The sequence below is a fragment of the Passer domesticus genome, chromosome Z (assembly GCF_036417665.1).
Source record: "Passer domesticus isolate bPasDom1 chromosome Z, bPasDom1.hap1, whole genome shotgun sequence".
Taxonomy (NCBI): Eukaryota; Metazoa; Chordata; class Aves; order Passeriformes; family Passeridae; genus Passer; species Passer domesticus.
Genome location: NC_087512.1, coordinates 72,194,364 through 72,218,157, shown reverse-complemented (window position 1 = coordinate 72,218,157; position 23,794 = coordinate 72,194,364). Strand labels below are relative to the sequence as shown.

The 23,794-nt window shown below is 52.0% G+C and overlaps 2 protein-coding genes and 1 long non-coding RNA gene across 8 annotated transcripts in view; 2 read left to right on the top strand and 1 right to left on the bottom strand.

Moving 5' to 3' along the window:
* The window catches only part of LOC135291260 (trichohyalin-like), a 422,947-nt gene that overhangs the window by 100,645 nt on the left and 298,508 nt on the right, over positions 1 to 23,794 (top strand). The window lies entirely within an intron of this gene.
* LOC135289695 (uncharacterized) lies at positions 2,484 to 4,216 on the bottom strand. Of its 2 annotated transcripts, none has more exons than XR_010352428.1 (3): positions 3,751 to 4,216; positions 3,297 to 3,472; positions 2,484 to 2,673 (listed from the first exon to the last, which is right to left on the bottom strand). It is a non-coding gene; the product is annotated as an uncharacterized LOC135289695 (long non-coding RNA). The 2 variants fall into 2 exon arrangements; XR_010352427.1 differs by having other exon boundaries at positions 3,837 to 4,216.
* LOC135289689 (serine/threonine-protein kinase PAK 3-like) lies at positions 4,510 to 22,971 on the top strand. 5 transcript variants are annotated; one of them, XR_010352421.1, is made up of 20 exons: positions 4,510 to 5,295; positions 6,085 to 6,122; positions 7,486 to 7,589; positions 8,542 to 8,680; positions 8,829 to 9,022; positions 10,376 to 10,503; positions 10,702 to 10,871; positions 11,656 to 11,727; positions 12,058 to 12,180; positions 12,450 to 12,590; positions 13,165 to 13,306; positions 15,455 to 15,518; positions 16,303 to 16,351; positions 17,624 to 17,733; positions 18,568 to 18,685; positions 19,520 to 19,619; positions 20,038 to 20,234; positions 20,565 to 20,699; positions 21,858 to 22,500; positions 22,794 to 22,971. XR_010352421.1 is itself a non-coding variant. In XM_064403498.1 (19 exons), the coding sequence occupies exons 1-19, from the start codon at positions 5,220 to 5,222 to the stop codon at positions 21,900 to 21,902; spliced, it is 2,136 nt and encodes a 711-aa protein (XP_064259568.1). In that variant the 5' UTR covers positions 4,510 to 5,219; the 3' UTR covers positions 21,903 to 22,971. The 5 variants fall into 5 exon arrangements, 4 of the variants coding, with proteins under 4 accessions (XP_064259568.1, XP_064259567.1, XP_064259569.1 ...); XM_064403498.1 differs by having other exon boundaries at positions 19,529 to 19,619; positions 21,858 to 22,971; XM_064403497.1 differs by having other exon boundaries at positions 21,858 to 22,971.

Genomic DNA, 23,794 nt, shown 5'->3' with positions numbered 1-23,794 from the left:
GGAGGGCACGCCTGATGCCAGTACAGGATGGGGGAGAGAAAAGAGCCTGGGAGGTGCCTGGCCAAGGAGGGACAGCACCCAATGGACCAGCTCATAGTCACAACAGAGAAGGACTGGTGGATGGTGCCATTCTTGGGGGCCATGTGGAGCTCAGCGATCATGAAAAGTCTCAGTGCTTGACTGGGTTTGTCCTTCTTTCTGTTCCTTCTCTTGTCCCAGTCCTCAGCAGCTGCTCCCCAGGGCTCTGTAGCTGGCACAGCTAAAGCGCAGGAGAGCCTCCCATGTGTGGCCTTTGAGGGGCTGCTCACAGCAACTTTTTCAATCTGGAAGCTCCGCCTGGAGCGCGAGTTTCCCCCTCTGTTTGGTGGCAGAGGCCAGAGAATGCCATCTGCTGTCCCAGGCGGTATTAAGGGCTGCCCGGTGCTTCAGGTTGGTGTGACCTTAGCTCAAACAACAGGAGGCAGTGGCAGGTGGCTGTTTCCAAAGCCACATCCTTCAGCGGCAGTGTGCTGTGTGTGTCCTTTGTCCAGCCCTTTCTCCAGACCCAGGGATCAGATGCAGGCACTGCTGCTGCTGCTGGTGCTGAAGTCAGGGAGGATTGGTGCTTGGTTTCCATGCCAGCACAACTGGTCACTTATGAAGCCGGCTGCTGATGGTGCCCTGTAGATCGCTGGGCTGCACGGGTGTGAGGGAGCTGTCCCCTGTTGTTACTCTCCATCAGGGAAAGCTGTGCTGGCCAGGTGTGGATCAACAGAAAAACAGGGAATGCGCAAGACTCCCTGATCTCTGTCTGCTGAGAGTGGTGACCTTTGAGATTAAGTGGCACAAAGTCAATTGCTTTAGGTCCCTCTCTGTATCTCCGTGTTAAGGAATGCTGCTAAATTGGCCTGCAGCACAGCAGCAGGGCAAAAAGCCTCTCAGGCAGGTGCAACAAGTGGCCACTGATGCACAGAAAACACTGCATTTTGTCTTTAGGAGGGAGAGGAAACCTGACTTAGCAGCAAGAAGAGGGGGAATGTTGCTCCTGAACTTCCCTTCTTTCCTCCAGTCAATTACAGGCAGATCTCTGTGGCTCATCGGTGTACCTATGACTGGCAGCAAAAGGGGGAATGTCCAGTGCCACACCCAGGTTGGGCCATGAGAGGCTGATCCATGAGATGCCGCACTGGGAGCAAGGCCCTGGGTGGGCTCACCTACAAATTGTGTGCAGACTTGGAGGAAGGTGCCACAGCCAAAGTCCATCAGTTTTGCCTGTGTGCTGGCCAGGTGGAGGAGGATGTTGTAAGGTTTGATGTCCCTGTGCAGCTGCTGCAGTGCCACACGGCCTCCAGCACGTGGTGGAACAGCCCCTGCACAAGTCTTCCGATAGGAATGCCCGCCCTATAGTGAAATCAAAGAGGTCCTGGGATCGCTCTGGGCGCTTCATCACTAACAAGAAGTTGTGGCAGAGCTCAAACCAATCCAGGAGCTGGACAACACCATGCAACCCAGTGGACATCTCGTCCAGCAGCTCAGTCTCCAGGGGCGCGCAGGCACTGTTGGGATGCAAGAAGACCATGATGCTGTCAGTGGGGCCAATGTTGTGCCAGGGGCCTGGAAGCCCTCAGCCAGCCTGGGATGCTCTGTGCCCTTCGCTAATCTCACTCTGATCTCCCTCGAGGCCTCCTGGTGGCTTCCACCCTGCTGGGCCTTGGCTTACCCCGCCCAGCACACCCCGGTCTCTGCTGCTGATCCCCTTCCCTCACATCTCGCCCCTATGAAGGGTGCAATCCCGCCAGACACATTTAATGGCCACCTGCTAGCCAAGGGCAGCAGCGGGCTGAGCTTGCCACCCGCTCTGCCGAGCTCCATCCTTCTCTGCCTTCACCTTCCTCTGCCCCCCACCAGACCCCCACTCACCGGGGCACCGTCTGCCAGGCACAGCCCCGTGTAGACGCTGCCGAAGCCGCCACGCTCCGGCAGAGAACCCAGCCGGTTTCGCCCCTGCAGGGCCACCTGCACCTTCCCTGTGGGCCAAACGCGGCTGTCGGACCAGGAACGGCCCCGACCGCAGCCCAAGAGCCCCTGGCCGGGCATCCCCATCTGAATGGGGCACCTTATTTCACCTGAGATCTATCACAAGCTCTCCTAATTTTGAAATAAAAAATTTTGAAACAAATTGAAATCTAAGTCTTTAAAACAAACTTCAAACAGGCTCATGAGACCCATGAAACAGTACTAGCTGTGGTTCTGAAGGAGATATTTCACCCTGGCTGCAATAAGTGAGCAATCTTCTGTCTGAAGTTCTCCACTTCAATCTAATGAATGTCTCTGAAATGGAAAATTTGAAAATAGACCATAATCCATTTATTCCTACTGATGTGGGTACTGTAGTTTGACAGAGGCTGCTGGCTTCCCAGCTGAAGCCAAGGTAGTGCTGCTGCTGCTGCTGCTCTGTGCCAGAGAGCCCCGGCTGGGCAGGGATGGCACCACTGTGCCAGGGGCTGCTGCTCTCTGCAGAGCTGGGCGGTGCTTTTGGGCACTAACAACAGCTGGTGGGAGAACAAAGGGGCCTTTTCCTGCGCCAGCACTTATGGATGCACTAGGGCCACCTTCAGGGCACAGTTGTGGCCCCCACAAAGTCAAGCAGAGGGACACAGCTGGAAAAGGCTTCCTTTGCAGCCTTCTTTGCTCCTGGAAAGAAGGGAGCCGAGTGAGAGGACGGGCAGCAGGGCCCGATCCCGGCCCGGGCCTGCAGGGAGGGGCGGCTGCCGCTGGGCGGCGCCATGGGCAGGGAGCGCCCCTGCGCGGGGCGGGCGGGGCGCCATGGGCAGCCGCCAGGGGGCGCCCGGGGCGGGGCGGGGCCCCTGTGTGAGGGGGAGAGCCTCGGGCAGTGCGGAGCCACAAACGGGACTGTCCGTCCGCAAGGCACAGAGCCAGGGCAAAGCACAGCGCCAGGCACAGCACAGCTTCAGCGCAGCCTGGCCAGGAAGGGAATGCTCCCATGGAGTGCAGGGCTTGGGCGTTTTGATTGCCAGTCCTGCAGTGAGCTGGCCGGCCACAAAGCCTCCTCAAGCATGGCTGCCTCCTCTGCAGGCTTCCTGCAATGCCTTTGCTGACAGGAGCTGATCAGCCAGGCTGGGGGGAGGCTCGGCTGATGGTTCAAAGAGCTGCTGTCCAAAAGAAAAAGCAGACAAAGCCCAAACCAGAAAGGAAGTATTAGTTCCCAGGCTGAGTTCCTCACAGGTGGAGGCAGGATTCCTCCGGTTCCCTGAAAGATGCAGAAACAGGACACCAGGGCACTTTGAGGCCCTTACCTTCATGTCCAGCACCTTGCCATTGCAGGCCAATGTAGCTCAAAATCACAGTCACCCCTTTATCCAGAGGGCTCAGCTTGTTGCAATTTTCCTCCTGGGAACAGCCTGGGAATGATGCATGCTCTCAGAGGGCTTTGTTCCTTCCAGGAAACAACAGAGACTTACTTAGGTTCCTCCTGTGTAAAACATGGCCTGGGTTAATAATTGAAAAGATGAGCAGCGTAAGCCGTTCCTCAGCAAATGCCAATCCCCCTAAGAAATGCTGATTCCAGTGGGATTTAGCTTCAAGTGTTGTTCTCAAGAGCACTGCAGTTCAGGGTTTGAGCAGCCAGACAAGAGCAGGCAGCCTGGCAGGCCTCCAGCATCTCAAGCCCTCACCTGCCTTGCCAATTCCCACCCTTCGTGTAGCCATGAGCTAAAACCCTGCTCCTGACCTGCAGCCTTCTCCTGTTACCTGTGACATTGGCACCTGTTAGCTCTTTCCTGTGGCACATTGTGGGGAAGTCTAGAATGAAATGACAGAGGAGAATTGCACAGAACCTGCACTTTGGATCGTTTGCCCCCTTTGGTGCTTGCAACTGTCCCCAGCAGACATGGACTTTGCAGTTCCGTGAGCTATACCATCCTGAAAGGAAAGACTAAGTTAGCCCAGGAAAAGCAGGATCAATCTACTCAGCTCCTGCAGGCCAGAAATGAGAGTGCAGCATATGAGTGAAAAATGGAGTGCTAGGCAGTATCCACTGTGGGCGGGATAGAGATTTAAAAGCCACTTGCATGGAGGAATCTGACCTTGCAGGTTTCCCACCAGCCAGAGGGAGTGGGTTTTTGCAAAGGCACCAGGATTGCTTTGTGTTGGACAGAAAAGTACTTCAGGAGAAGGGCTGGCTTGGGAGCTGGAGAGAACGAGCAAATGCTCCCATGCATGCCCCCACATGGTGAGCACTGCTCCAAGACACCCCCTGGCACGCAGAGGACAGGGGCAGTGCCCCGTGCAGAGGATGTGTCCCTGCCATATTGACAACACAATCGCTGTTCCAGGCACAAGCAAACACTTATGGGTAGGCTGTTGCTCATATTTATTTCCCCACTAAGGTACTGTTCTTCCTTCCGTCAGCCCTAAAATTTGTTGCTTGATGTTAGCCATGGCATGTATATGCGGGAAGGACAGGCATTGCTGTTCTGGGAACTCTCAGGGATATTCCCAAAGCCTGATTTCATCCACAGGGTTTAATCAAGTGTTGCTTGTTTTAGTCAGAAACGTTGTGGCCAAAGTACCGGGTGTGTGCTCTTGCCACCTGCTTTGCGTTACTTTTGGTTCCTTGGAGCTATGGGTTATGGACTGAAAGAGAGGACTGTGCTGCTTTGGGACAGAGGAGAACTTTCCAGGCTCTCTTTTGTGTTAGCTGTAGAGGAGGTCCGGTTGCTGTGCATGAACTCACAGAGTGACCCAGAGCAGCTGCTCTTGTGATGTCAGTGCAGGGCTGCCACGTCACAGCGTGGTCAGCAGGAGGTTGCCCTGGTGCACGCAAGGCCTCAGAGTCCAGAACAGCTCTTGGCGTTCTCGTTGCAGGAGGATCCTGTATTGAGGAGTTCTCAGGCAACATTCTGTGCCCTGGAAAGGGAGTCTTTTTCTTTTGTGTGCCATTGTACGAGTCTGCAGACTCGTAGAGGCATCCTTTTGTTTCCCCTGCGGTTGTAGGGTCTGCAGACACGTCCAGGTGTCCTTTTATTTTCCTTTTTGCTAGTACGGTCTGCAGACTTGTGCAGGTGTCTTTTGGTTTTCCCCTTCTGTTGGTATAGTCCGCGGATTGCTGCGGGTGTCTTTTTTCCCCTTTTCCTTGCACAGTCTAGGGACTTGTGCAAGTGGGTTTTTCTTCCATTTTTGTTTTACTGCCCAACGAGTGAAGCAGCCCTGCTGAAAGGATGGAGCAAGTCCGTAGAGCGGTCAGCAGGGCTTTTTCGTCAGTGTCATCCCGCAAAATTATTACCGGTCTGAGGCGTAAGTAGAAGTTTTTACCTCGGGGCAGCACATTGAAAGGAAAGTGCCATAAAGATGCCATAAGTTTGGTAAAGCTCCTGCCAACAGCTTCATCTGACAAGCGGGTGTCTCTTGCCCAGCAGGGTGTGGACAACTTCCAAAATGCAGACTGGGAGAGATTTGCAAGTGTTCTACTAAAAACTGTGCAGTTCTCTCCAGAACTGAGGGAAGGCATCTTTTTTCTGCATTCCCTCCTTAAAGGATGTGACTCTCCAACTTGAGCCCCTCTGTGTGCTGCAAGAGCAATTGGCTTTGCACTGTAGGGCAAAGTGCCGAGCAGATTGTGTGTGCTCCCGAACCCCAGAGCTGGGCCTGTGCTGTGTCCAAACAAAGGCGCTAAGAGGGGTTTGGCAGAAGCTTTTGTGGGGAATTGTTTACAGCAACCACGTGGGACATGCTGCATGCAATTTACAAAAAGAAACAGCAAGTCCAGGAAAGAGAGGAGAGGAAAGCTGCTTTAGCTGTAGTGTGGACAATGAGCTCCGATGCAGGCACTGCCTGCTAAGGAACAATTTGCATCTTCCTGGCCAAATTTCTGGCTCCTTAGTGGCAAAGCTGCGCAAGAGGTAGACACAGCCTAGGGTGTTGGCCTGCAGTCTTGCTTGCTGTGCTACAGATCTGTTGCTGCTGGTAGGGAGGTTGTGAAAGGAAAATGCTCTCTGCTTGGGTGGAGAATCCTTGTTCTGTGGGATTCCTCAGCACCAGCAGTTTTCTAACAGCACCTGGTTCATTTTCCCTTGTCCCTGGCAGGTCGGCTCAGAGGTGGAAGGAGTCAAGTCTACGGTTCGGTGAGTGGGACGGGTACCCGTGACATTCCTGGTGTCTGAGCACTGTGGGCTTGGCCTGTAGCAGTTGAGTGCCAGGCAGGCAGGCCGAAAGAAAGTCCACATCAGTCCACGTCTGCATGAGCACTAGCAAAAGGATTCCATCTGTTTCCTCCTTTTACCGTTGAAGGGGTTTGAACTAATGAAGGTCAAGCGTTGCAGACAGAAGGCTGCATGCTGATTGTAGCCTGGCTGAAATATCTCCGTTATAAACATATGCAGTACTGTCCAAACCTTACTCTCATCAGCCCACTTGAATGAGTTTTAGTGACTGAGCATCCCATTTCATGTATTGAAATTCATGACTTCTCCTTAAGACCTCTGGTGATAGAGCTCAGGAGAAATAAGGTTCTCTGTGACAGCTTACTGCCTGTCCCTCGTGCTCCTGTCTGTCTGCAGAGCACCACAGCAGCAGCAGAACCTGCTCTGGCTGGCTCTCTTGCTCCAGATGCAAAAGGGGAGGCAAAGGGCAACAAACTTCCAGGTGTTGTCAGTCCAGGGCCTGAGCATCCTGCACCAGCCAGTGGCAGCTTTGGTTGCTTCAGTGCAAAGCTTTGGTGCAGTGCAGAGCTGCAAGTTCCTGAGCAGGCAGCACTTGTCCCTTGTGGCTGAAGACGCTGAGGCCTGGGGTCCTGCCATGACCTCGCGCTTCAGCCCAGCCACTGACACGTGGGAAATGGGATTGGAACTCTCACATGCAGGCATCATTTTCCTGCCATTCTGACAGGGACTGTGAACTTCCCCTGGTGTCAGATAGGCGCTAGCATGATGTCCTCTAGTGCTGCTGGTGACAAAGTGAGCTCCTTTGTGCACAGTGTCTGTGCAGGCTCCCTGCTGCCAGCAGAGAGAGCAATCCCAAGGCGCAGTTCACAGCCTTGAGGGGTACAGAGGAGCCACCGCTGCCTGCAGGGATGTGTCCAACTCCACACGCTGTCTAAGTAGCTACAGTCACTGCTTTGACTACACCCTGAACTTTGACATGGCCCAAGTTTGCTCCGAAGAATCCTGAGCAGGTGTGTATGGCAGCGACAAGGTCTGTGTCTGAAGGGCTAGAATGCAGGTCCTACTGGCTACTTCCTAATGCTTGAAAAATTGAGGGCAAGCCAGCTGACCAGAGCTGAGCAGGGAAATGTGCCCTGTTTCCATTCAGAGACACTTGCAAAGCTCAGCTAAGGGGTTAGTTGGTTACCCACAAAAACACACCCTCAGAACAGCTTTTGCCTTCAGCTGAGCGGTGTCTCTGTTTGCTGCTTCTCCCATCACTCAGGAGCCAGCTTCCCAGCTCCTTAATGCTTGTTTGTTCTTTTTCCCTGCCCATTCCTGGCAGGCCCCACTAGGAGACCTTCTTGCCACTCAGGACTCCTCGGCCCAGGTGGGAAAGGCAGAGAGGCAGGAGAGCAGAGATGGAGTGTGCAGTGCTCAGGAGTTCAGGTGTGTGTGAAGTTTTCTGGCTTTCTCTGAGCAGGGGTGGGCATTGCTGGGCTTTTAGGAGACCCAGAGTCAAAGAAGCAATTTGGCTTTCTCATGGTTTCACTTGCTCAGCATAGACGGGGAAAGGCAACCCGTGGGCAGGTCTGGCTGCCGACCCACCTTCAGCCCAGCTGCCTGCTGGGGCTTGCTTCTCAAACCTTGTCAAAAACAATGCTGAACTGCACCAGAGTGAAAACAAGGGAGGTTCAGGCTGGGTTTATGGACAGCAAATCCTTGAGCTGCAAAGGCAGTCATGCAGCAGAACAAGTGCAGCAAAGAGTTTGTGCACATTCTAGCCCTGGAAATTCGGAAGCCCCAGCTGGACCAGAGCCTTGAGCAGCCTGTCCAGATGCCATAGCTGACCCCAAGTGCTTGGAGCTGAAGACGACGGGCCTAAAGGCTTCCTGGGGTCCCTGCCAGCCTGAGCCATCTTGGGATCCTTTGATGATTGGATTGGAAATTTGTACCCACCTCCTCCCCAAGCTATAGTTTGCAGGCTCTTTCCTTGTTGCACTAGTGAAAGCAAGAGTAATTGTGGGCATACTCATCTGGACTTACCAAGCCTCCCTTAGCCAAAGCAGAACTTTTGCAAGTCTGCTATCCACTGTATCAGAGAGGAGCATAAGACCTAGCAGGCAGGAAGCTGTTAAGCTGAGATTAACCTGAGCCTTCTGGAAATGTTTGGTGGCTTCTGGGAGCTAGTTTGACTTCCTCACTGGTGACTCTGTCAGCGGCATGAGTGAGAAAGAGAGAGGCTGGTCTAGAGAGGGAATTCCAGCATCCTGTTGAGGTGGAAGTAGAGGGCTGTTGGAAGGCCCTGAGACTGCCCTGTGTGGGACATGGTATGCAGTCCTGGTCTTGCAAGGAGACTGTGTTGCAATTAAAGGATTGTTTGTCTGTCCCCTTGTCATAGATGGAAGGAGCTGTCTGCATTTGAGAGCAAGCAGCACTCCTCACTAGAGAGGGTGTTGGAAGTGTCAGCAGAGACAGCAGAGGAACCGCAGCTTCAGAGAGACCTGGCGAAGGAAGAGGTTCCTCTGGCAGTGCCAAAGGTATGCTCACCTTATTCCCAGGCAGCACTTGTGGGACAGGGAGCTGCCCCTAGCAAGACCGCCCCAAACGCTGCTTCTGGCAGCAAGGCAAGACCAAGACTGTGTTGTTGCTGTTCCTCTTGAAAAATGGTGCCCCCTCTGCTTCCAGGTTTTCCGCCGGCAGCGGCCAGCCCACAGGGGTCTGGAGAAGCTGCTGCAGGAGTTCTCCCGCCAAGGGCACACCCTGTCCCAGGTGTGCAGAGAGAAGGCGGTGCTGGCACAGGAGAACGCTGCCCTGGAAGCACGACTGACAGCCATGGAGCGGGACCTACGAGGTCTCTCCAAGCAGCTGGTAGAGGCCAGGTAAAGGCAGGAAAGGGATCCTGGGCGGGACATTATTGAAGGTCTGGAATGGCAAAGGTGTGGTGAGCATTAAATCAGGATTTGCTGCCTCCTGTGTGCGCTGCAGATGTTTCTCAGAGAGAGAAGCAAAGAGACGTGAGATAAAGGAAAAGGATACTGTGACCCAATTGTTACTTTTGTAACAGCTCCAGCTATCAAAGCCCTTTTGGGTGCCTGCTTGGGACCCCTTGCACATTCCTGTGCCAAGTGCCAAGCGAGCCATCTTGGCACTGACATGAGTGCTGGGGAAACCGTGCAGATGTTTGCTGAAAGCAGGAATTTCCCTCTCGTTCTGGTTTCTCCTGCTGTGCATCTGAACATCAATCTTTCTTTGCCAAGTAGTTTGACATGGCATTTTCAGAATTCAAGGCTTTTCCATGTGAATGTTGTCAGTAGGGTGCTGACGCTTCAGGTGAAACCTGGCGGGTTGTGCTGAAAATCTTGAGAGCCTGCTGAGCTAGCTCATGTGAAGTATGGTGCAGGACCTAGAGTTGCTTACAAGCAGCAGTAGAAGAAGGGAAAGGTCTTGTGGCATCTCGACAGTGTGCAGGGATTCTTGCTGAGCACTGATTCTTGCTCTCTTGCCCATCCACCTCTGTAAGCTGTCAAGGTCCCTTTGGCTGGTCCCTTTGTAAAGAGTGCCAAGACATTTGGGCACTGCTGGCTTAGTTTGCCAAAAATAAAGGGAGCAAGCATTCTTGTTGATGAAAATCCAGTAATTTAAATGGCAGGATACCTGTGCCTCCTCCAAGATCGTTCTTGTTCAGATGGTAACCTCATTCTGGTCTCTTACTCATGCCTCTCGAAGCCAGAGCTTTCATATGTCATTCTCTGCATTCCTTTAGTCCCTTTTACTTTGAGAGCATCTGGTAAAAAAAGTATCTGTATGCACACTCTGAATAGCAGTAAACACTGAGGAGTCAGCCAGGAGAACATTGGGTTCTGTGCCTGTGCAGAGAGACTTAGGACAGCTGATGAGCTCAGGGCTGTGAGTAGAGGCTTCTACTTGTTGGCAGAGACTTTGTGGGCACAGCCAGCCATGTGGGATTCGTCAGGCCGCAGCAATTTGGGCTTTGACTGCTAAGATCCAAGTCAGCTGGCCTTTCTGTGCTAGGCTAGGTCATGAGGCAAGGCTGGACAACCACCTGGAGGGGCCTGCTCTGCTATTTTCAGTGGTAGAAATAGTCTTGCTGTAGCTGAGTTTCCACGCAAGCCGTTTCCCATAGTCAGGGGTAGGGAACTGAAGGCACGTCGTACTGGAGAAAGTGCCCGTGTGTGCCAGGAGCAATTTCTCTTCATCTTCACAACTTGTAGGTCAGAGAAGGAGAGCCTGCAAAGCAGCCTGCTGGAGGCTCAGCAGCACATATGGGAGCTGGAGCTCATCAGGAGCCGTCTGGAAGGCCAGTTGCGCACAGCCACACGGGCCCAGGAGGTGATCCTCGGTGAGAGCCTCGTGCGCTTTGTTTCTGGCAATGGCCCTGCCTAGTGCAGTTGCTCCAAAGGCAACTCTGGCGGCAGGGCTTCTGAGCAGTGAAGGAACTGAGGGCAGGTCCCTCCTTGCCTGAGACTGAAAGGGCTTAGGCTCAGTAGTGTCCTCTGCTTGTGTAATCTCTGACTGTTGCTATTTGTCCTGTTTGCAGACAATGTGAGGGGCCTTCGTGGTGAGCTGCAAGCTGTAAGATCTCTCAGCCAGCAGCAATGTGAAGAAATGGCTCAACAGCTCCGCTGGGCACTACAGCAGTGCAGCAAGGCTCTCAGATGCTGGCAGTCTGCTCAGGAAGAGGAAAAAAGGAAGCTGCAGCAAAAACTGGTAAGCAACAATATGCACCGCAAGTTTTCAGACAAGCTTGGTGGGCTGGCTTAGCAGAAGAGCAGCCTAAGTGACACGGCTGCAAGCATCTGCTGTAGGCTGCACATTGCTGGGCAGGCAGCAGAGGGCCTCAGGGGCTCACACTAGAAAGGCCCTGAAGACCAAGAGGATGGTGCCAGGACAGTACATGCAGTCACAGTTTCAGACTGACATAAGCCAAGTTCCCCAGAAGGCTGGGTGGTCACCAGCCAAAGCATGGCAGAAAAGGATCTTCCCCACAGCCTCATGCCATACAGCAGATGGCTGCTGACCTTGCTGCACGCTGAAGTCCCAGCAGCTGGGTTCCTTGCTTTCTGTCCTTCCACAGTGGACAAAAGTCTCGTATGTGGTTTGAAACATGTGCAACAGGTCCCGTGTTTCTGGTATTTCAGCTGGTGGTCCGTCTTGTGACTAGGCCGTTGGGGTGCTGGCCTCCTCCTGGTCCTGTAGTCCACCTGCAGCTTTTCCTTGATCAAAGGGCGGGGTGACATTGAGAACAGAGCCTCTGAGAGCAGGCAGAAATCCTGAGGAGAGAGGGGCTAGGAAACAGGCAGTCGTCAGAGCAGGGAAGGAAGGTGGCATCTCCTTTCCTTCCACCTGCTGCCCGTCCTGTGAAGTTTCTGGTTACAAGTGCTGGAGGGCACAAAGCCACCCCAGGGGGGGTGTGGGAGGGATGAAGCTGTCATTATGTTCTTTGGGGAGCACGTCTGGGACTTCATGTGGAAGTGTCTCCTCCTCTCATCAGAAGAGACGTCTGGAACGACAGCGCTTGGAGGCGCAGGCCATGCTGGAGGAACGGGAAAGCTTCCTGGCAGAGGTACAGAGGGAGCAGGAGCAAAGGCTGCTTGAGATGAAGCACGAAGTTGCCATCATGCAACCGGAATAAGAAAAGATACGAACCAGAGGCAGTCAAGAGGCACGGAGTGTGAAAAGAGAGTTTGTGTGCTGTTTTGGACTCCTCTGGTCTCCTTATGGGCACAGCTTCTCTGCACACTGTCTGTCGGGGTGGGATTGCCTCTTAGCTGGCTCTTGGTAAACAGGAGAAGGAGAACAAAATGCTTTTGGAAAGCGTGCTCACATCAGTCTTGGTTGTCACACAAGTGGTGTGTGGGACGTTGAAAGCTGTCCTGTCTTTGTTTCTGTGCAGCTCCAGGGTCAGAAGGCTGCTGCCTTAGACAAGGTGCGCCAGCTGCAAAGGGAGCTCAACCAAAGCCGGCAGCAGCTGGAGCAGCTGAGGCAGCAGCTGCATGAGGAGCGGGTGAATGGGCAGGTGAGCCTGACTAGGCAGGGTGCAGAGGGAAGGGCAGTGACGGGGGCATGAAGTGGAGATCTCAGGAAAGGGGAGGCATGGACTGCTGCAGGCACTGGATGCACAGAGCCTGGCAGGCTCCAGCATTGGGCACCAGGAAGAAGAGTTAGGAGGGAAGGGTGAGAGCTGGGTGGAGAAGCAGAAGGAAGTGGCTGAATGGAAGTGCCCATGAGATTGGAAAGGAGAAGCCTGAATGTAATGGCAGGTGCCAGTAAGACTTTTCTTGACAGAATATCAAGGAGCAGATGGAGGCAGAGCTGTGGGAAGCTTGGAGGAAGATGAAGGCAGTGGAGGAAAGGCACAAAGAAGAAATGGAAAGGATGCACAAGATGCAGCTGCAGTACAGTTCTCCACTGGCAGAACAAAAGCAGGTGAGTGAAAGAGCACCAGGCACTGCAGTCATGCCACAAGTGGTCTCTGCTCTTCTCACCTTTCCCCTGCAGAGCAGCATTTGGCTGGGGGCAAGGCCTCTGACTGTCATGCCCTGTGGTCTGCATTGCAGCTAGCCAGCACGGCCCTTGCTGGGCCACTGAATCTCAGCTGCTGCCCTGGGCAGTAAAGCTCGTGCTTTGGCCGATGGGCCAGCAATCCTGTGAATGTATTGCTGCTGGCCTCTTAGTGCCCACTTTATTTTTTGAGGGGTTTGTTCAGGTGAACATGCTGAGCCATGCACATTCTGAACAAGCCGTCCCTTCCCATGGTGAATGCAATCCTCTGGGTGAAATTTTAAGTTGTTCTTTCCCTTTCACCATCTCCACTACGGCTGGCTGTAGTGACAAGCTGTAGTCCCTGCCTGCTCCTTTGGGTTTGGCTTGAGGTGGAGGAGTTGACAGCTCAGCCTGCAGCCTAACAGCAGTGCTGCTCCTAATGGCTTGCCTTTGAAATGCGCTGTCAGGGGCATCTGTGCCAGGCACCTTTCTGACACCAATAAATTTCTTGGCCCAGGTGGACGAGGGCTCTGCCATGGGAGCCGCCGCTGCAGCAGCATCCTGCGAAGAAGCCTCCTCTCCACAGTCTGAGAACCCGAGCACGAGCAGCTCGCCCCGCTGCAGCCAGGAGAGAGAGAAGCCGTGCCTGAAGCTGCTGAGTACGTCCTGTGGATTTCTTGTGCGATCCAGCAGTGTATTGTATTGTGTGTGCCTCAGCATGAGCTGGACCACAGATTCCTCCTCATTCTGGTGTTGCAGAGACATTTTGGACTCCCTACAGAAGCCATGGTTGTGCTTGGAGGCAGCCAGGGAGCACTTTGGGGCACTTCTTTTGCCTTTGAGGGCAGCTGGGAGTGGGTGGGCCTTGCCTGTGCAGTAGAGGCAAAAGCAGGGACTGTTTTCTGAGCAGCAGAAGGCTGCAACCTAGCTGAACCAGTGTGTGCTAGTCTGGCCAAATTGATCAGAATACTTGGCGTTCTAGATTCCCTTCAGACTCCACTGGAGAGAAAATGCTTCAGAGAAATTGATTGCCTGTGGGGCTGGTTTCATACTGGTGTTGTTTTCCTGAGTGGTATATCACTTCTACTACTCCTTCTACATTTTACTTGGACAAGAATTCTACATTTGAGCTATCCTGATCTCCTTGGAAAGAGCATCAGGTGATCGGACAAATAGGAGAGGGAGAGGTCTTTTTAGAATATCCCAAAAGTTTAAGACTTGTATTCTTAGAACAATCCCTAGGAATCAGAGAGGAAGAGGTCTTTTCAACGTGCACCAAAAGAAGAAAAACAGGATTTGTTTTGTTTTGTTTTTTTACAATCCCTCTTTGACATTTTAGTTGTATGCTTAGGGAGATGCATTTGATGCCCCCATCAAAGAGACACAGGTATGTGGCAGGGCCAGATTAAACTGCCCTGCAGGCAATTCTCAGGAGAAAGCCTGCAGCCCCTCTGCTGCATGTTCCTCCGCTGCCAGGCACTTTGTCACGGCTAATGCCCAGCCAGTGAATACTCTTGGAATACTAAGCATTGGTCTCAATCCCAGCTCTCTAGGAAAGCACAGCAAGGCATTGGTGACTGCTGTGCAACTGAGTTGCTTCTTGCAACTGGTAATAGCTGCCAGTGCAGTGCTGTCAGGGAATAAGTGGTCACGTACAGAGCAGAGCCAGTTTAGTCCGTGTCTGCCATCAGCTGTTGGGGCAAAGGGTGAATAGATCTACTCCTCCATGGGTCTGAACTCAGTGACACTCCTGTTCTGTCTTGAGTGGGGTCAGCAGCTTCTAGCAGTGCTCAGTCTGGCTCTGGCTTCCTCCCAGTGCTTGTCAGTGGCCATTCATGGGCTTTGCCAGGGTTTTTGCCCTACCTGCCCTGCCACTGAGGGCTGCTGTGGCTGCAGGGGCTGGAGCCTTCCTCAGCTGTGAGGTTTCAGCAGCCACCCCATTGCTGCAGCTTTGCCAGGAGTCGTGACAGGATCAGCATCTCATTTGTGCAGGTGTCTGTGTCACGGCAGCGCCTGAGCAGCGGCACTGTCCTTGTTACCCGTCTGGGCTGTGCCCTTTGGGAAGATGGGGCACGTGGGTGCTGTTCAAGGGGCCAAGTCCAGTGCCTGTGGCTGCTGCAGCCCAGGCTGAAGAGCAGCACTTGTAGTTCTTCCCGGAGTGGACAATGGGCACAGTCATCTTCAGAGCTTAGCCTGCTCATAAATGAAGAGGGTCCTAATTCTTACAGCCATTGTTCCTGGTCATAGCATGAGTTGCTGTTGTCTAAATGGTCAAGGCATTATTTAGGCCAACTGCTGAGAGGCAGAGAAGGTCCCCTCTTCTCCTGGATTTCACTTTGTAATATTCTTCCTGCCCTGCAAAAAGCAGCTGTTGATAAAAATTCAGCACAGATCCCAGGGTGCATTGAATCTTTGGAAGTTCAGAACCTTCTGCTGAATCTCACAAGAGACTGTTTCTTCCCAAGAAAATGAAGGGCCGTGATTTTTCAGCTCTCCTTCCCCTTTGTAGATGACAACCACTTGCCTTGGTGCCAGTTCTTTTCTAGTCTCTTTCTGCTCTGAAAGCTTCCCCATGGGCTCAGTTTGCTCTTCAAAGGAGGGTGCAGAATCCAACTCTGTGCAGGCCATGTGTATCACAGATCTGCCTGTCTTGTTGGGGCTGCTCTTGTTGTTCTTCTTGCTGACATTTTTGTCAGCCAACCGAGCACAAATTGCTCAGAGCCCCAGAGAGAGGAGTTGAGATTCAGCTCTCCTGGAAGTCAGGATCTCTGTTTTAAAGTTTGCTTCTTGCATTTTCTTTCTTTCAGAGAGTGTGGTGAGCGTGGCAGATCCAGCAAAGAAATACACTGGATGGAAACTGATTGGCAGAGGGTGAGTGCAGCCATGCTTACTTCTAGAGAACCATGGGTGATGTCTTTGGCTGGTGGAATATCAAGAGGGAAGTCAGGCAAGCTGCAAGCAGCTTCACACCCTGGCTTTAGGTGGTCCCAGTCTCAGTACTGATCACAAGGCATCATCAAAGATAACTGGATGCTGACAATCAATGTCTTGCCTGCCTCAAGGAGGCACTTGCCTGTCCCTCAAGTGTGTGGCACCAGTTTGCTTCTTTTCCTAGGAGACCTGGTTCTGCATGATTCAAAGTAATACAGCCACACTAATGAAGGAAGAAAAAACTGAGAGAGCAGCTCCCCACCCGACAGCTGTCGCCTAGCAGCTCTCAGTAGCATTTCTTTCCAATATTTTGCTGAACACAATATTCATTGGTCAGGACAATAAGAAAGGCTGTGTGGTGCTGCCTGAGTTTGTCCGACAAAATCAAAAGAGAGGTGTGAGAATCCCCAGCCGCACTGTGCATTTCATTGCCTGGAAAGGCACACCACATGCACAAACAGAAAAAGGAAGAGAAAAAGAAAACCCTCACATCCATAATCTAGTGTGTACATTTGAGATTTCTAGCAGCCCTTTTTCTTCCTGTTGGACACAGCTTTCCTCTTAGACACTCTGCATGGCAGAGGGCTGCTGTGCTATTGCCTGAAGAGTTGACAAACACTGGTGTTTTAGAGACACTGCAGGCAGCAGAGAGCTCCTGCCTGCACTGCCTTTTGCTTCTCAGCACTGAACAGCTTCTCTGCTCTTGCCGCTGTTCTGTTCCTAGGGGTTTTGGAACCGTTTATAAGGCCTTGGATGCTTCCACAGGAGAAGCGGTAAGTGCCAACAGCCCATGCAGATGTTGCAGCTCTGAAGCATTTTCCCTTGTGATGTGATTTGTGGCCAGAGGTGTGTGTTCCCTGTCTTTGCTGCAAAGGCTGCCTAGAGGCAGGCTGAAAAATGCATTTGGGACAGACTTTGTCTTGCATCCTGTAGGAATGCAAGGAAGGCAGTGGTAGCTTTACAAGAAGGACGTGCTATCTTGGACTTACTGGATAAGTGCTCATAGATTAGCTGATGGCAACAGCCATCATTCTGGCCCAATTCCTCTTAAGCGCAGGTTCAGACACAGATAGGATTGCCCATTGCTTCCCATCCTGTGCTACATTTTGAAAAGACCTAAAGAAGGAGAGATCGTTTCTGGAGCGCAGTTTTGCGTTTCAGTCCTCGGGAACCTGGGTCACATACAGACACCCACACATGCATGGCGTGTACAGATGAATGAGAAGGTGTTGATGAAGAGCTTTAAATAATACCACCTTGTGCTGGTCCTTTGTGGATGACATTCCATGACAGAGATGCTATTTGTACTGAACTGACAGCATGGTGTCTTGGAGAGTTGCACAGCTCATTGGGGCTAAACGTTCAGAGTCCTGAATTCTCATTTCTGGCTCTTAGCAAATACTACTCCAAATTCCTGGTAGTTCCTCATCCACCTGCAGTGCTGTGCTCAGCAAGTGCGCTTGGAGGGAGGTCTAGGATGTGTCTGAAAGCCCTAAGCCCTGCTTATGACCTGGAGTGCATCCATATAGTGGAGCACAAAATGGTTTATTGATTTTTAAACCCACTAAATAATTGCACGTCTAAACTGTGGTCAAGAATGTTCTTCAGAGATGCAAAATCCAAAGGGAAGAACTTAGCGTGTACTAGGATGGTAACTTTCCTCTGAGTTGCCTTGGAGTGCTTTTTCAGACAGCATTTTCTCTGTAATGTACGTGTGTGTTCACTTTGGCACAGAGTTGAGAATGGCAGCAGTTTCTGGAACACTGATCAAAACCCCTCGAAATGCCAATGTATTTTCAGCAGTTTCAATTGGTTATCACAGCAGCAAAATTACTTTTGGCTTGCAAAACATGTGTAAATGATAATAGCAATGGTAAACACAGTCTAATTGAGGAGTCTGTGAGTGCAGAGAGTGTTGTTAGCACATTGTGGTTGATGGTTTAGAGTCCCTTTTTCCCAAGGTGACAAGGCATCCTGGCTAGCCAGTGTGCGGAGAAAGAGGCTCTTGTAAGGTCTGCTCCTAAGGGCTTTCAACATCATTGTAGGTGGCTGTAAAGCAAATTGATCTCCAGCACCAGGGCTGCAAGAAAGTGTTGAAAGAAATCCTGGTCATGAGGGAAAAGAAGAACCCCAATATTGTCAGCTACCTAGAAAGGTAAGTAGTTCTGGTATTTTTTCTGGCAATGTTAGTTTCCATACTTGCAAGGCAAAGGTTTAAAAGCTCTTTCCTTGGTGGCAGCAAATTGATCTTGCTCTTAACATCAATCCAGTCCTGTAGGAGGCATGGGAGGAGATTGCATGTTGTCCCCAGGAATGGTTCCTGGCATCAGTCACTTAATGACTAATCTCAGAAACCTGGCTCTCTTCCTAAGCCAGCAGTCTGTATGTTCACTTGCTGCACGTTCTTCTGCTGTTTTGGGACATGATTTTTTTGCTGAGTATCAGAGGAGAAGTGCAGAGAAAGCACCACAGAAATGATTGTCCTTGTGCTGTTCCCACTATTTTCCATTGCCTTGCGTGCCAAAAGACTAGGCTAGGAGACACATTATTTGCCGGGTTTGTTTTTCCTGTTTGTGACTGTCCCTTATGCAAGGTTTTCCAAAGGGTGTTAGCACTCCTGCACCTCTGCCTGCCCTGTGAAAAAGCTGTGAAAACTGTGTCTCCTTGCTGCTGGAGTTAATGGTGCAATTTGTGCATGAAAGCGACGAAGCAGCTGCTGGGATGTGTCTGCTTCCAGATTTATCTCTGCTGTCACAAAATGCCATTTTCCCCTGCTTGCCACCTAAGCCATTTCCTTTCCCAGGGATGTGCCTTCCTCATTGAGATGGCACAGAATGCAAGCTCTGGATAGCCTAGGTGGAGTGTGTCTTCCTTTGATTCTGTCTTCCTTTACCAGTGACGTGGAAGCACAACTCAGCTGTCGTCTTTTCTTCCCTCCGGCAATTTAGCTGTGCACATTCATCTCCATGCTGCTGTTTTCATCTTCCAGCTACCTTGTCAGTGAGGCTGTCTGGCTGGTGCTGGAGTACATGGATGGAGGCTCTTTAGCAGAGGTGGTCAGCGTGAGAAGGATGGCTGTAGGACACATAGCAGCTGTCTGTCGGGAGGTAAGGGATCCTGCTTGTGCTTGGGATGGCTTGGACAGCTTTGTCCTTTGAAAGTGCTGCTAAGTGAGTGATTCCATGGTCAGAGCTTTCTTGCTGTGCTGCTCTTATGCTTCAGAGAAGAAAGGAGCACCTGGACGGAACTGCCTGCCAGTGTTCCTGCCCTTCTTATAGTCTGCGCTTAAGTCTTATCTACTTTTGCTAAACTCTCTGTGTCTTTTTCATTTTTATTTTCTGTTCTGCGCTGTGCCTCTCCAAGCCTTTGGCCAAAGCCTTTCTGCTTTGCCTTCTTTGCCTGTAAGCACAGTGGTGCTGATGTCTCAGGTGTAAAGCAACAGCAAAGCCAAAGAGAGACTCATCTCTCACGGGTCTCAGCTTCAAAGGAGGGCATGGCACCCACCACAGTGCTTGCTGCTGAAAACTGACAAATGACCTGAAATGACTTTCAAATATGCTGTTGAGGCAGCCTTACAGCCCTTTTCCTCCAGTCTCCCACCCACAGTGGTCCCCTTGGTACCCAAGGCAGGGCCTTGTCCTCTTTTGGCAAACCGTTGTTTGCCGTCTGGACGGGGAGAGCGCGTCCGCTGTAGCTGCCGTCATTCTGACTGGCCTTGCAGGAGACAGTCTCGAGCAACGACTGATGTTTCCCCCTCAAAAGCTAAGACGCCTTCCCTTGGGAAGATCCTGCTCACCTAGAGTTGCAGCAGCAAGCTCTTCCTCTTGCCAGAACTCGCTGTTCCTTTGAGATCTATGAATCTTGTGGAGCGCTTTCCTTTTGCACATGATGAAATCAGATCAGGCTGACTTTTGGCCTCCTGTTTCCTTTTTCTCTCTCAGTGCCTGAAGGGCCTGGCTTTCCTTCATGCCAACCAGGTGATCCACAGAGACGTCAAAAGCGACAACATCCTTCTGGGCCGGGATGGCTGCGTCAAGTTGGGTGGGTATTCCTGGTCAGGTGCAGCGCTGCGGTGTGGGGCCGCTTTGGAGTGGCTGCAGGTGCCCAACACTGGTGCTTGGGAAAGTGCAGGGAGTACTTTGTGAGCTCACAGCTCAGGTGCAAGGTGCTGAGAAGTCTAGAGAGCAACAAGTATCAAGAGTAACTTTGGTTTGTGTGTGTCCATTCCAGAGGGAGGGAGGTTACAGTGCAAACCTTCAGTGTAAAGGAGCAAAAGCCACCGCCCTGGGAATGGTGGCGGGTTTGTTAATTGGACGACTCCTAATTCCTTGGCTGCAGACCTGAGGAAAGAGAGCACGTTTGCTTTTCCAGCTCCATTCAGTACTGCGTTCTGAGACCTAGAGTGAGGAACTCTTTTCCTTGGTTTGCTACTTGAAGCAGTGTTTGTTTTTCTCTTCAGCTGATTTTGGCCTCTGTGCTCTGCTCAGCCCTGAGCAGAGGAAACGGAGGTCGATGGTCGGGACCACTTGCTGGATGGCACCCGAGGTTGTGAGAAGAGAGCCTTACGGCCCCAAAGTGGACACCTGGTCCCTTGGCATCGTGGGAATAGAAATGGCCAAAGGAGATCCTCCTTATGCTTGGGAAACCAGCGACAGGGTAAGGTGCAAACACGCTCAAATTGCGGTGTCCATCTGGTCTGTCTGCATCAGACAAAATCCCCTTCCCATAGCTTGGAGGAGTCCCATGAAGGCCCACTTCTAAAAATGTCCCTGGGGCTCATATCAGCTGTCAAGGCAAGGCCTGTTGGCCCCTGGAATAGCTGGGGTTGCACTGGGGCCTTTTTTCTTGTGAGGGAGAAGGCTCATCTCCAACCATCTGCTGGGCAAGAAATTGCCACTGCAGACTGGAGCTTAAAAGATGGGGTCTAGGTGAGCACTGAAGGATAAGGAAGAATCACGTAGAATCTGATGTTTCCTTTCACTTCAGGCTAAATACCTGATAGGCAAGCAAGGGGTACCAGATCTGCACAGGCTGAGGCTACCCCCTGGCTTGAGTGAATTTCTGGCCTGCTGCCTGCAGATGGATGTGGACAGGCGAGGCTCTGCCAAGGAACTTCTGCAGGTACAAGGCAAAGTGGCTGCGGGCCAAACAGCTGCTCCCTGTCTGCGATTGCTCCTTGGCCAAACTCCAGGGCATCAGATGGGCCCCCCACACAGTAATCTCCACTCTGGGTGCTTTTCAAATGAGAACCAAGTAGGATCCAAGACTAGTTGAGGTTTGGAGAGACTGGTGAAGGTCATTTAGTCCAAATCTCCTGCCCCTGGTGGGGACAGAATTCAAGTAGATCAGGCTGCTCAGAGCCCTGGCCAGCCTGGCCTTGAATGTTGCCAGCGGTGGGGCACCTGCCAGCTCTCTGGGCAGCCTGTTCCAGTGTTTCAGCACTCTCCTCAAAAAGAGTTTCTTCCTTAGAGCCCATCTGAGTTCACTCTCTTTTAGTTTAAGACCATTCACCCTTGTTCTCTTGCAATTGGCCTTGCTAATAGATGTGTTCCCATCTTTCTTCTAAGCCCCTTCAAATATTGAAAGGTCTCCTCGGGGCTTGCCCTTCTGCAGGCTAAACAACCCAACTCTCCCAGCCGTCAGCCGTTCCTCAGACGAGAGCTCCCACCTTCTGGTCATTTCTGAGGCCCTCTTTTGCTCTTGCCGGCTGTATTCAGGTTTACCTGGTAGCCAAGGAACTGAAGTATTGCAGTGCTGGCTTGCCGTGGGGCATGAAGAACACTACAAAAGCAGTCTCTGCCAAGTGGTTCTAGATTGCTCTGTGGGAAGGTGGGGGCTGTGGGTGGGCTGACTGTGAGACTCCGGGGACACCCAGCTTGTCCCTCCTGGCCTGCTCTTAGAGGTTTCTGCCAGCCACAGAGGGACAGCTCAGCAGGATTTGTGCCAGCCCCGTGTGCTGCCTGGCCCTCTCAAGTACATGGGGAGCACAGCAACTTTGTGGCAGACAGGCAGCTGGCAACCGCGCCACTTCCTTGCCTGTCCCTGCTGTGAAGGAATATGCCAGCCTGCCCAGGAGGAGGGGGCCATGCCAAGGCAGACACTGCTCTCCTTGCAAGCCAGAGCTGACTCCATCTGCGCTCTGCCTCTTGTGTCTGTGTGATTCTGGGCACTAGTGGAACCCAGCTTGACTCTGTTAGGAGCTCAGTTTGGAAAACAGTGGTTCCTTTTCTCTTTGTCTCCTGCAATTTGGTTGCTTTTGTTTCTTTTTCCCTTTGGCAGCATCCATTTCTGAAGCTAGCGGAGCCTCTCTTCAGCCTCTTCTGAAATCCTGATTGCTGTCATCCCTGCAGCAAAGTAGTGCAGGAAGCAGAGATGACAAAGACCACTTCAGCACTCAGAGAAAGGAGCCTCCGAGAACAGACAGAAATCCTGAGGAGAGAGGGCCCAGGAAACAGGCAGCCATCAGAGTGGAAAAGGAATGTGGCATCTCCTTTCCTCCCATCAGCTGATCCTCCTTGTAAACTTCTGCTTAGGACAGCATTTCTGGGTGGCACAAAGTCACTATTAATGTGCAGATTTGAGGAAGGCAGTAGTGGCATTGTGTTCCTGAAGAGAATGGGAAGGCCAGAGCTTCGTCTCAGAAGGAGGGAGGTTGCACAGGAAGCCACCTGCAGAGAGCCAGGCTAGAGCTGTGGTAGCAGGCTGGCTCTCAGGCTGCTGAGGAGTTGCATGGAGCTGCTGGGAACATTCTGTGCATTCTTTATCTGATTGCGCAGTTTATGGTGTGTGTGCCTCAGCATGAGCTGTGCCACGAGTTCCTCCTCACACTGGAGTCAGAGAGACATTTTGGACTCCCTACAGAAGCCATTGTTGTCCTTGGAGGCAGCCAGGGAGCACCTAGGGGCATTCCTTTTGCTTTGAGGTCAGCTGGGATTGGGTGCGCTTTGCCTGAGCCTCCCTGTGCAGTAGAGGCAAAAGCGGGGATTGCTTCCTGATCAGCAGAAGGCTGCAACCTAGCAAATGACCCAGGGAACATGTGTGTGCTCATCTGGCTAAACTGATCAGAACAGTTGGCTTCCTAGATTCCCTTTAGACTCCTGACTTGTCAGCAGTCATTGGAGGCAAAATTCTTCAGAGAAATTAATTGGCTGTAGGGGTGGTTTCATACTGGTGTTGTTTTCATGACTGGTATTGCTTCTACTATTCCTTCTACAGACCACATGGGCCCCCACCATATAAGTCTCCAATCAAGGTGCTTTTCAAAGGAAATCTAAGCCAAACTTGAACTGAAGCAATCAAGGAAGTGGAGCAGATGACCAGGAGCACTTCAGGATTACTTTCTCCAACGCCAGCTCGAAGCCGGACTTAGAATAAAAATCCTACAAACCCTCAAGCCAATTGGAAGATTCCCTTCCTTGTCAGCCAGCGAAGAGTGCTCTAAGTTCACTTCTGAATTGTCCATTCTTTCTTAAAGATGGAAAGTCTCTGCTGTGGCTGTTCAGGTGTGGCTTGGAATTGGGAACAGTCTCCTTCCTTTATCAATTCCAACCTACACAGCCATTGGAATACCATCCACTAGCCCAGTTTTGCCCAGCCATGGACTTCTGGATGAGGAAGAAAATGTAATTGCATTTCCAGCCAAAAGGCAGTGAAGAGCAGGGCAGCCAAAACATCCTGCGGGGACACAGGTTTTCACCTGTGCACATAGAGGCCTTGGTTCCTGGCCAGTGCAGACAGCATGTCTCCTCTGTGACTGCTCCCACTTCCCAGGTGGCCATGGCTAAGAGACACAAGGCTCTGCAGGTGGAACCAAACAAGGAGGGCACGCCTGATGCCAGTACAGGATGGGGGAGAGAAAAGAGCCTGGGAGGTGCCTGGCCAAGGAGGGACAGCACCCAATGGACCAGCTTTTAGTAACAACAGAGAAGCACTGGTGGATGGTGCCATTCTTGGGGGACATTTGGAGCTCAGCGATCATGAAAAGTCTCAGTGCTTGACTGGGTTTGTCCTTCTTTCTGTTCCTTCTCTTGTCCCAGTCCTCAGCAGCTGCTCCCCAGGGCTCTGTAGCTGGCACAGCTAAAGTGCAGCTAAAGGCTGCTCACAGCAACTTTTTCAATCTGGAAGCTCCGCCTGGAGCGCGAGTTTCCCCCTCTGTTTGGTGGCAGAGGCCAGGGACTGCCATCTGCTGTCGCAGGCGGCATTAAGGGCTGCCCGGT